Source organism: Bison bison, unplaced genomic scaffold (genome assembly GCF_000754665.1).
Source record: "Bison bison bison isolate TAMUID 2011002044 unplaced genomic scaffold, Bison_UMD1.0 scf7180017864340, whole genome shotgun sequence".
NCBI lineage: Eukaryota > Metazoa > Chordata > Mammalia > Artiodactyla > Bovidae > Bison > Bison bison.
In genome coordinates, this window is record NW_011494912.1 from 5,495,748 (window position 1) to 5,507,260 (window position 11,513).

General features: G+C 57.9%; 1 protein-coding gene across 1 annotated transcript in view; it reads left to right on the plus strand.

The window, feature by feature from the left end:
- Positions 1-11,513, plus strand: part of DTX2 (deltex 2, E3 ubiquitin ligase) — a 36,712-nt gene that overhangs the window by 16,663 nt on the left and 8,536 nt on the right. The window contains exons 4-5 of the mRNA XM_010854357.1: positions 1-229; positions 6,145-6,245. The exon at positions 1-229 is cut by the window's left edge and continues 29 nt beyond it. Of these exons, the coding sequence (XP_010852659.1) occupies positions 1-229; positions 6,145-6,245 (330 nt within the window). The remainder of the gene's footprint in view (positions 230-6,144; positions 6,246-11,513) is intronic.

Consider the following 11,513-nt stretch of genomic DNA (forward strand, 5'->3'; position numbering starts at 1 on the left):
CCCCCCACCCCCCCCACAGGCCCGCCATTGTTTGGGGGACCCACCAGGCCTTTGCTCCGTACAACAAGCCCTCCCTCTCGGGGGCCAGGTCTGCGCCCAGGCTGAACACCACCAACCCCTGGGCCGGGGCGCCGCCCTCCCTGGGGAGTGCGCCCCTCTGCCGCTCCAGCCTCTCCCACCTGGCGTCGCAGCACCAGCCCTCAGGACCGTCCGCCACCGGCGCAGCCAGGTATCTTGCGTTCCTGACAGCTGTTGTGTCCAGCCGTGCGCCTTGTCAGGGCCTTGGGTTTCCGCCCTTATTTAGCTGGGAAGGCTCCCCCTGTGCCGTGAAGACCTGGCACCTGCCTCCTCCTGCCCCACCACTTCGTCATGTCCTTTGCAGGCATCACGTGGTGCCAGGGGACCACGGCCATCCACAGCCTTGCGTCCCACTGACCTCCACGACCTCTGGCATGTGAGTGCTGGTAGTTGCCACGTGGGTTAAAAACCCAGTGATCCGTTCATCGGCTCAGGAGAATCGGGCTCTCTGAGCAGTTAGATTATTTGGCTGTGTGTGTGCCCACTGCTGGGTACATGAGGACATTTCACTGACGCCTGCTGTGTGCCCAGCCCTGAAATCACAAACACGGAAGGTCCAGTCCTCTCCCCGAGCCCACGGTCTCGTCCAGGGGGAGGCTGGAGCCCAGTTTTGGAGTTTAACAGTGTCGAGGAAAGAGCACAACGCTGAGCGTGTGGGGGCGGCAGCAGGTGATGTAGGCTGGCTGCTGTGCTGGCCCCTGGGGTACAGTCGGGTCCCTAGGGCACCCCGACAAAGTGAGGAAATGGGCCCCATCTAAGCTAGGTGACACTTCAAAGTGGGGAAACCCTGGAGTGGCCAGTGGTGGATGCTTCTGGGGTGCTCAGACACCTGTCCCTGACCAGGGGCCTTGGCGTTGATCATTATTGAGAGTCTGGGGCCTGCAGAACGTTTTGAGGATTCACAGTGGTGGCCGGGATGGGGGCAGATTTCTGAGAGAGGGTGACCTCAGCAGGCGGTGAGTGGACGTGGGGGCCTGTGGCTGCCCTGTTCCCCGGAGAGTCAGCATCTTGGTGCCACCTCGCTCACCCAGCCCAGCCCTCCTGACCACAAGGAGGGCTGAAGCTTCCCAGTGTGAGACCTCCTTGGCAGCTTCTGGGGCCTCTAGTGTTTTCTCCAGAGGACCCGTCCGGCTTCGGTAAGACAATGACAGCTTCGCTCACCAAGCACCCGTTATAGCCAGGCTCGGTTTTCCCAGATCCTCCCAACGGCCTGTGGTAGGTGGTGTCCCCAGATTCCAGGGGAGCATGTTGAGGCTGGCGGGGTTGGCAGCACAGCCAGGACGTGGCAGAACTGGGCTCAAACCCAGGCCCCTTGCGGGCCGCATGGGGCACGTGGAGCTCTGGAAGCCATCTGAAAGTTGGAGTGAGAGGAAGACAGGACGTCCTGACGGGTGCGTGCGGAGGCTGGCACTGCGGAGAAGAAGGCGGGCCCACTGGGTCCTGGTGTCTTCCTGTACGTCTCTTCCTTTCTGAAGCTGGGGCTCGTGGCTCTGAGGTCTTTCTGGAAATTGGAAGCATGGGTAAGGCTTGGGCCTTCCCCAGAGACATAAGCATGCTGGGCTCAGTGCCAACCCAGTCCCTCCCAGTGCCCTGCGAGGCCTCTTCCAGTACGTGGGTCAGTCTATTTTAGAGAAAAACATGTCACGTCTGCCAGCCCAGAAGGGTTATCAGTAAGGGTGAAGCCGCTTTTACGACTCGGTCAGCTTTGCCCAGCCTCCTGGGGCTTGTGTGCTGACGTGTTAACTGAGGCAGGTTTCTCAAAGGTTCTAGAGCTGGGATTCTGGGAGGAGCCAGGCGACCACTTGGGCTTTGTTGCTTTCTTCTGGCACGGGGCTCCCATTGGTCTCCCCTGAGATTTCTCTGGAGTCTCCCCTCCCCAGCCTGAGGGCCCCGTCCAGGCAGGTTCCGGAAGGGAAGGCTGCGGGGCCAGGTAGCCTCACCTCTGCTGCTTGGCCGTGCGTGTTGCTGCTTGCCTTGCCACCCTGCCTTGTACACCAGGTGGGAACTGCGCCAGCCAGCTCTGGTAGGTGAAGCAGGGTCAGAGGGGCCTGCCTCCTGACGGGGGTTCACCTTGACCTCTTGGACCATCTCTTCAGGAGCGGGGAGGGGCGTCTTTCACTGGCAGGGGTCAGTCTTCCCGCGTCTAACTCATTGTGCGGCCTTCTATAGTCAGCCATCTCGAACGGCTGTTGTAGAGCCAGAGGGGGTCTAATTAATCCCTGACCTCTTCACCCAGCTGGGCTGGGAGGATTTGAAAACACTTGGCACCTTAGTTCTCCAGCGGCTGTGGTGTAGTTTCTCCAGGCCAAGCGAACATCAGCAGCATCAGGTGAAAGTTACCAGCGCCACAGACTGGGGAAACCGGGAACCAGCAGCGTTTACTGGTAGCCGCTGGGAAGGACCTGTGAGTGAGCAAAATGAAAGTTTGTGGAGCCCCTGTGGGTTCTTTTTTTGGAACCCATGTAGTTTCAAATCCCTTCCTGCTCAATCCGGGTAAAACCTCAGCTGATGGACCCGCCTCTTGCCCCAGGAGCCTTTCTCTGAGTGAGTAATCTATCGGGAAGACACGTGCTTGTCACTGAGCCGCCGGGTTTAAGTAAATTTCCTGGTAGCTGAAGTTTATCCCTTTAAGCACCAAGACTTGTGTTTCAATGATGTTGGATGGAAGACTTTCCAAAATGTGTCATGCACACGTTGTTTAATAGTGGGTGTGCCATTGTTTAATAGAGGTGTTAGCTCTCTGCTGACTCGGGGTGGTGATTACGAGCAGCCCTCTGTTGCAGCTTCGCTGTAGCAAGGTCTCGGGGGTCTTTGCCCCTGCACTCACCTGGCCTAGGAAAATGGCTCTCATTTTCGTCCATCTACTCTGTTCTTGTCCCGCTGTTCTCCCAGCCTCTGAAAGTTGCACCCTGCTCCCTCCTGCTATCAGTCAGGCTCTTTAAACTTGTAGGATTGGGGTCCTGGACTCCAGTGGGACCTGACTCCTGACTCGCTCACTGTGAGCCCTTGGCTCACCTCTGTTCTCTCTCTACGTCTCTCTTTTCCCCTTGTAAGATTACCAAGTTGGCTAGGGCAGTTGCAGAAGTTTCCCTTTGCTCTGACAGGGCTGTGTTGGTCAGGATTTGGTGAGGGCCCCACGACTCTCCAGAACCGCCTTGTTCCACTGGGACCTGGGACACAGCGGGCATTTGGATCGTACTGCACACTGAGCCTGGCAGCCACCCAGGGGGGCTTGGGGGATTATTCTCATCTTACAGAGAGAGAAAGTAAAGCTCGGAAAGGGGACTCGACGTGCCCCTCAGTGGGTGCTGGCAGTGGGGTCCCCAGGCTCTGTCTGCATCTTAAGTGTCTTGTACTGCACATGCTCAGAGGGTCCCCTGTGGGGAACTGGAGGGAAGCTTTGCATGCCGTGCTCTCCTGCCTCCTAGCTCTGCCCCTTGTCCAGGACTGTCCAATCCTGTCCAAATAGACAATGAGAAATCTCTGTCTTGTGTTCTCACCTCCACTTGGAAGCTCCTGGAGATGGTTTCTTAGATGGGAAAGGCAGGGAGGGCCTAGTAGGAGACCTAGGAACCCAACAGGCAGGCAGGGGGCTGACAGGAAGGAATTCTCAGAAGGGCACTTCATGGGCAAATGGTGCCCACAGCAGAGAACATTCTGCCAGTCTGAGCTCTTAGCGGACAGCGCAAGGGGATCCGTGACCTCCGAGGCTCTGTCTGCTCTTCAGAGTCCCCGTCGTGGAAACCACTGGATCCTTTCTCTGTCCCTTCTGATCACAGCAGAGAAACGTATGGGGGAGGAGCTGGGGAAAGTCACAGGGGAAGTGACACCGGGAGATCCCTAGGCAGATGGAACTTTGACGCTTCCTGGTCCCACTTCCTCCCTGAGCTGCCTGTTGGAAGCCTTACTGCCTGTCTGCTTTCTGCTCTCATTCTTGTGGTAGAACCTGAGCCTTGGCCTTCTCTCTCAGATATGGGCCTCTTGCCAGCAAGGGGAGACCCCGCTGCCCTGGCCCTGCTGGGCCCGTGGTGCCCAGCCCGCTGGGTCACCCCTTGGAGCAGCAGAGCCAGGCTTTGGCTTTCCCACTTTCTGGCTCATTGCTCCCTGTTGAGTTGGCTTAGGAGGTGAAGGACGCCTCCAAGGACTGTATCTTCTCCAAGTCGTTCACTTCTAGAACCTGAGAATTGAAGAAACACACTCAGGAAGGGGGTGGGTGTGGCTTCAAATTAAACAGCTTAGTGGGGCCAAAGCCTTAGCCCGGGTGTCATGCATGCCCAGCCCTTCCCCCACTGCCTTAGCAGAGCATCCAGACCTGGTTCCATTGTCCCCTTGGGGCTGACAGTAGACATGGGCAGCAGGAAGCGTAAAGCCCAGAAGTGAAAACCAGTACCAGCCAGTGTGAGATTTTGTGGACCAGAACCGGCCAGCTCCCCGTTGCGTCCACCAGCGGCATGTGTGACCCGAGGCTGGCGGTAGGCAGGGGGCTGGAGGAGCTCCCAGGAGCATTTGCCACCAGCAGGTGGCTGCTGGGCTGTTGGCCGTTGCGAGGGTAGGACAGCAGGCTGGAGGCGTCCATCGTTTCCTGAGCACCTTTCCAGCTCCTGGCTGCGGCCTGAGCCCAGTGAACCCAGGCCCTGTCCTCGGGGAGCTCCAGTTAGGGGCTGCGGACCCTTCATCTTGTATCATCTTGAACACGAGCAGGGCTGGAGGACACAGTCACTGGGACGAGGAGGGAGTAGCAGGCACCTCGGGCCATCTGCATCAGACGTCTCCAGTATGGGGCTCCCCACAACCTATACTGGCATGGATTTATTACCATTTAAAAATATGATGGCTTCCCTGATGGTCTAGTGGCTAAGACCCTGAGCCCCCAGTGCAAGGGTCCCTGGTTCAGTCCCTGGTCAGGGAACTAGATCCCACATGCTGCAACTAAGACCTAGTACAGTCAGATCAATCAACAGATATTTAAAAAGTGAAAAAGTAAAAATACAATCACACACACACATATATAATGGCTTAAAGCCAAGTGAGAGAGTTGGAATTAGTCACTGTGGGAAGCAAGACCTTCATTAAAAAAAATTTTTTTTCCTTTATTTTAAACTAATTTTAGATTTACAGGAAAGTTACAAAAATAGTGGAGTTTCCATCTCTCTTACTTGGACTTCTTGTGTTAACATCTTTCATGATAACCGTAGTGCAGTTGCCAGAACCAAAGACTCACCATTGGTGTGGGACTGTTAGCTAAGGACTTTTCTGATTTTCATCAGTTTTTTCTGTGGTGTTCTCTTCTCGATCCATGAACCCACTCTGCATCCAGTTGTCATTCCTCCTCTCCTCCTCCTCTGGGTAAAACCGCTCCTCAGTCTTTCTTCATCTTCCATAACCTTGACACTTTGGAAGAGTTACTTTTGTCAAATGGTCTTAATTTGGTTTCATCAAATGTTTTCTCATGATTGGACTGAGGCTATGCTGTTTTGGCAGAAACCACAAAAAGGGTGTTAATTTCCTTCTCAGAACATCTTTTCTTGGAGTTCCTGATGATGTTTGGCCCGTTACTGGTGGTGCTGGGCTTGACCACTAGGAGTGGTTTCTATTGGACTTGCGCTCTCTGGTTACCACAGAGCCCTCATTTCGGTGAAGCTGGTGAGCTCATAGTTCTTTTAGGATTTGTCTTCAGAGTCTTGGGATTGTCCAGGAGAGCATTTTGTGACAGCCAACGCTTCGTTATCCATACCATGTAAAAAGATGAGTCTTGTCCCCAGCCGTGTTCTTCCCTGCCCAGTGTTCCCTCCCCTCCCCAGTGCCCCACCTGGAGTCTGACTTTTATTGGTTGATTTTCACGGAGGAAGTGCTTTCGAGAGTCGTGACCATCAGACCTCTTCGCCCGTCCTTTGAGATATTCTTCGTGGGGATCTTTCCTCTTAAAAAGAAAAACCAGAAGCCCTCAGTGCAGAGGCTGCTGCGGGGAAGTGAAACCGCAAAGGGGCCTCAGCAGCACCAGGGTCTTCCTCACTTTCTGCCAAGTCAGCTCCTCACATTGAGCTCTGTCCCCTTCTTCTCCCCAAGTGCCTCCCTGCCCAGCGGTCCAGTGAGCAGCCCCCGGAGTGTCCCCGCCACGGTGCCCGTGAAGATGCCGAAGCCCAGCCGGGTCCAGCAAGCCCTCGCAGGTAGGCAGGTGGTCTCCGGTCCAGTCATGTCCGCCGGGGTGGGACTTGCGGGTGGGGAATGTGTGGGGCAGGGGGAGGAGATTGTGGGGAGGGGGTCTTCTGACCCTCTGTGTTCTTGTGGAAACCCACAGGGGCTCCTTGGGGGGGCAGCGCCTTTTTTCATTGATGGTGACCTGTCCCCCCGTGAGTGAGCCTGGGTGCCCCCTCATTTGTCTCAATGTGGAGGGGATCGTACCTGATGATGTGGGTGCACAGTTCCAACTTTCTCCATCTTTTACGTTTTCACGTCACCTTGAATTATGGTTCAGGAGTCGCTTTTCTGTTCGACATGCTTTAGGCATTTCCCTACAGGGGCCCTTTGGGGAGTTCCTCCACCTTTTTTGGCTGGAGTTCACGTTTTGAGCAAGTGGCTTTTGTGTCTCACTAGGTCGTTTGTTAACCCTGCCCCTTTGAACGGTTTTCAGAATTCCTTCTGTGGGTGTTGGGAAGCCACTGAGAGTTGTTTTTTAACTTAGGGGGAATGTAGACTGTGGCATGAAGGTACACCGAGGCGTCTGGTGAACCGCCATCATTTAGAGGCGGAGGCAGGGGAGGAAGCTGGCCAGTCCGTGTGCTGGGTGAGTCACTGTGATAGCACAGGGCGGGCTGGAGAGGCCCAGGCTGGAGGCAGAGAGGCCGTGTGGACCCAGGCTTCGTGCCCCAGGCCGGCTGACCACTGACTAGGGCCTTGGCAGTGGATGGAGGTAAGGGCTTCTGACTCAGTGATTGGACTGGTTGTGAGATGGAAGGAATAGAATGAGGCCTGGTGTGTGCTGCCGACAGCGAAGTCCTCGTGACTAAGGACGAGACTCATTTCATCCCAATAGCAGCTCTGTGCGGGAGGAACTTTGATTCTCATTTTACATTTGAGGAAACTGATGCGCTAAGAATTCCAGAAACCTCCCAAGGCCAGGCAGCCAGTCCTGGACAGAGTGGGATTCAGCCCCAGGCCTTGTTGGCCTCAGAATCTGGGCTCTTCACTATGACACTGTGCTGCTCCCGAGTCTGGTGGGTCCATGTCTGTGGCCGGTGGAGCTGTCCTGGAGGCGGGGGAGTTTGGATGGGCAGCTCAGAAGAGCAGTGTGGGGTGGAGTAGGGGGGCGTCTGCCCGCCCAGGAGTGTGTGAACTTACAGAGACTGGGTGGACCACCAGGAAGAAGAGCACTTGAAGGACGTGGAAGGACCAGTCAGAGATGTAGTGGAGACAAGAGAGTGGGGCCAGGAAGGGCCCAGGAGGGGACATGCTAACCAGCAAGCCCTCCGGAACACACTCACCTGCTCAGCCATCAGCCCTCTGCTGCGGCAGAGAGAACAGTGAGCAAAGATGACTAGATAGTTCCTGCCCAGTTTAGGTCTTCTCGTGGTATCACATAGCCCAGGTACTTCGGATTGTGTGTGTGTGTGTGTGTGTATGTGCGCGTGTGTGTACATGTACTGCTGGGGTGTGTGTGTGGGTGTGCGTGTGCGTGCGCGCGTGTAGGTACATGTACTGCTGGGGTGTGCGTGTGCGCGCGCACGTGTGTACATGTACTGCTGGGGTGTGCGTGTGTGCACGTGCGTGTATGCGTACACATACTGCTGGGGTGTGCATGTGTGCGCGCATGCACGTGCATACATGTACTGCTGGGGTGTGTGTGTGTGTGTGCGCGCGTGTGTACATGTACTGCTGGGGTGTGTGTGTGCGCGCGCACGTGTGTACATGTACTGCTGGGGTGTGTGTGTGTGCATGCACGTGTGTACATGTACTTCTGGGTGTGTGTGTGTGCGCGCGTGCACGTGCGTACATGTACTGCTGGTGTGTGTGTGTGTGCGCGCGTGCACGTGCGTAATTGTACTGCTGGGGTGTGTGCGTGTGTGTGTGTGCACATGCATACGTGTACTACTGGGGGGTGTGTGTGTGCGCACGCGTGCATACATGTACTGCTGGGGTGTGTGCGTGTGTGCATGCACGTGCGTACATGTGCTGGGGTGTGTGTGTGTGCGCGCGTGTGCATACATGTACTGCTGAGGTATGTGTGTGTGTGTGCGCGCGTGTGTACATGTATTGCTGGAGAGAGGTTGCGGGAGCAAGCCCAGCCTGCAGGTGCCTGGCTCCATTCAGCCTGCAGTCGCTGAGGGCCTAATACCAGCATGGTCCCCTCTACCCGCAGCTCAGCAGTGGTCTGGGTGCTGAGGCACTCTCGAGGCCGGGACCCTCTCCTGGCCTTGTTCTCTGTGTCCCCTGCCACCTTTGCTCTCAGAGTGATCCTGGGGCGTTTTAACCTCCCATGTGCTTGTCAGGGAGACAGACCCTGAAGCTCAGTAGTGGGTCCTGGCGAGGAAAGAGTAGACAAGTCAGTGGCTGAACACCACCTCCCCTGAACGCAGGGCTCTGGCTTGTACTGTTGCTGGGGCGGCTGTGTGGGGCGCCAGGGAACCAGGGACCCTGGGCCCACCCCCAGGTAGCAGGGGCTGGAGAGACGTCTCAGCTGGGCGGTGGTTGTGGATTTGGTCATGGATCTGGGAGTACTCGTGCCTCACTGAGGTGAGCACCTGGGCCCAGGGGTTCTCAGGCAGGCTCCTGGCCAGCAGCCGCGCTGCCGAAGGGCTGCGTGCACCCTGCGCTGGAGGAGGGGCCGCCTCTCCGTCAGCCAGGCGCCTCGAGGGATGGCTTTACTGCCTGCCGCCTGGCCAGGGCCCCTCCCTATGGGGTGTGGGGAGGAGTGGGTCCCCCAGGCCGGGGCCAGGCTCCCAACCAGCAAGGGAGGAGGAGTGTCTGCATTTTACGCTGCCAGGACCTGCCCAAGGCCGGTCAGCCCCAGGGGAGGGGTAACAGCCTCAAAGCCAGGTTAGTAAGGCCAGGGCAGGAGGAGGGTAGGCTGGCATCTGAGCCCAGTCACTAGACAAAAGGCCAACGCTGGGCTTCAGAAAGGGGGAGTTCACACGTGTGACCAGGTGTGGGACCTGCCGGGGCTCTGGCAGACCAAGATGAGAGTGGGAAAGGCTGTGCTTGTCCGCCCTGTTACAGTTGTTTGGGGATGTTGGGAGTTTGTGGGGGGGCACATCCCTGAGCCCTTGCTCTTGGGGAAGTTGTGATGGCCCCTCGTGTCCCTCCCCCATCCTCTCCACTGGATGCCGCTTTTGTGACGTGTTGGCTGCGGGATGACCTTCACACTTTTTCACGAGAAGGCAGACCGGCAGAGCCAGGGGCTGCTTCTCCGCAGGCGTGTAAACTGAGACTTACTGTCTGTGGCTGGAATGAGGAGGAGCGGGTCCTTCGTTAGAAGCAGCAGCAGCGCTGTCCATGCCAGCCTCTTGCGGGGCTGATGGCGTGGCCTCAGGGATGTCCGCTCCCCAGCAGGCAGAGACTGGGTCTCCCCTGTGACCAGGCCCTGCCCTGTGTGGTCGGATCAAGTGAAGACAGTCACAAAGACAGAAGCCCATGTTACGTCTGGTGCTGAGAATGGAGTGGAGTGAAGGAGATGAGCTGGAGGGGAACGTGGCCGTTCTAGATGGGTGGTCAAGGAGGGGCAGCTGGGAGATGGGTCTGGTTGATGGGCAGGGTCCGGTGGCTTCTGGGAGAATAAATCACAGTCAGCACACACAACTCCTGGGTTCCCATCAGGAATTGTTCTCTTTCCATCTGTTTGCACCCCCTGCCTGCTTGTCATCCAGTCCACCCAATGTTTAGTTCCCAGGGGAGCCACATTGGAGCCCAGGAACAGCCTTGGGATGCTGTGGCATCGCACTGCCTGCTGGACGAGTGCCCAGCGTCCAGCCTCAGTGTTCTGATGGGCACTCTGGCACAGTGCACCCAGCGCTGCCTGGGCCGCCAGACTCTGCTGCTGTCCTGCGCTGGGCACGTGGGCTGTGCTGAGAACCTCTGTTCTCCAGTGGGGGCCACGGTGGGGCCTGATGGAGCCCAGGGCCAGCTCCCCCCTGGCTGCTGTGGATCACCTCTGGAGAGGGCAGCAGGTCCGCCTGTCCTGTCCATGGTGCCCAGACTGCAGGCCAGATTCTGAACACCTGTTAACTCCCTAAGGGGGTGGCAGAGAGGAAGCCCAGAGCCCCTCTTCACGGCAGGAGGTGCTTAAGGGACGGGGAGGGGAGGGTGGAGGCCGGTGTGGACCACAGAGTAGCTGAGAGCATGGCAGGAGCGGTGCCTCCAGCAGGAGGATGTGCTCGGTTCCAGGTCCTTAGGGAGCATGGGTCAGGGTCAGCTAGGGCACAGGCGGAGCACCAGACTGAGGAGTGGGGCATCCGCTCTGCAGGCATCACGGAAGGAGTGACAAGATTGGACAGTCCATTCGGGGTGGCTGCCTGCTGCCGCCCCTCCCGCTGTGGGCTGCCCCGTGTTCCCACCACGGCCAGAGGAGCTGTCTGAGCCTCGGCTGAGGGACCAGAGAAGGGAGCTCCGGGCTGGGACCTTAGCTGCTCCCGAGGAGTGGTCCTGGGGGCCATAGGGACACTCGGTGAGGAGGCAGACCCTGGGGCAGGATTCCTGCCTGTTTCCCCCAGTAATGGCTCTGAAGGCACCTAGACAGGCCGGGTGGTGCACGGAGAACAGGCAGCACCCCACGGGGGGCCAGGCGACCGGGGGCTGCGGGGGCTCGGCTGCGGGGGCACAGAGGGAGACCCGCAAGCTCCGGACCATCCGCCTTTCCATGGCTTGGCTGCACCCTCCTGTGTTGCCCTCTGCTCTCCTTCCTCACGCTGGCATGGAGAGGCGGCCCCCCCAGATCCGCTCTGGACGCGTCTTGGGGTGGTGTTCTGCCCTCTGCCCTCCTGAAGCCACAGCCTCCCCATCTGCATGCTCCGGGCACAGGCTGATGGGGTGCTTGTTCAGACCCTCCTGGAACTTGGGGCCAGGGCTCTCACAAACTGGCATTTCACTGATTGTCGAGCTCAGCCCTGCCGGTCTGGGTGGGCCCTGGCAGCCTCGAGCAGCTAGATTCCCCGGGGAGATGGGCGAGTCCTGATGGCCATCGACAGTGCCACCTGGGTGCAGCTGGGGTTTATGGCGGTCACGAGCCGGACAGCTCCTTCTAACGTTTCTCCCCTCTCTGCATGTCTGATCTTGCACCCCGTGTAGGCATGACGAGTATTCTGATGTCAGCCATTGGACTCCCTGTGTGTCTTAGCCGCGCACCCCAGCCCGCCAGCCCTCCCGCCTCCTGTCTGGCCTCTAAAAGTCACAGCTCAGTTAAGAGATTGAGGAAAATGTCCATGAAAGGTAGTTCCTGCTCACAA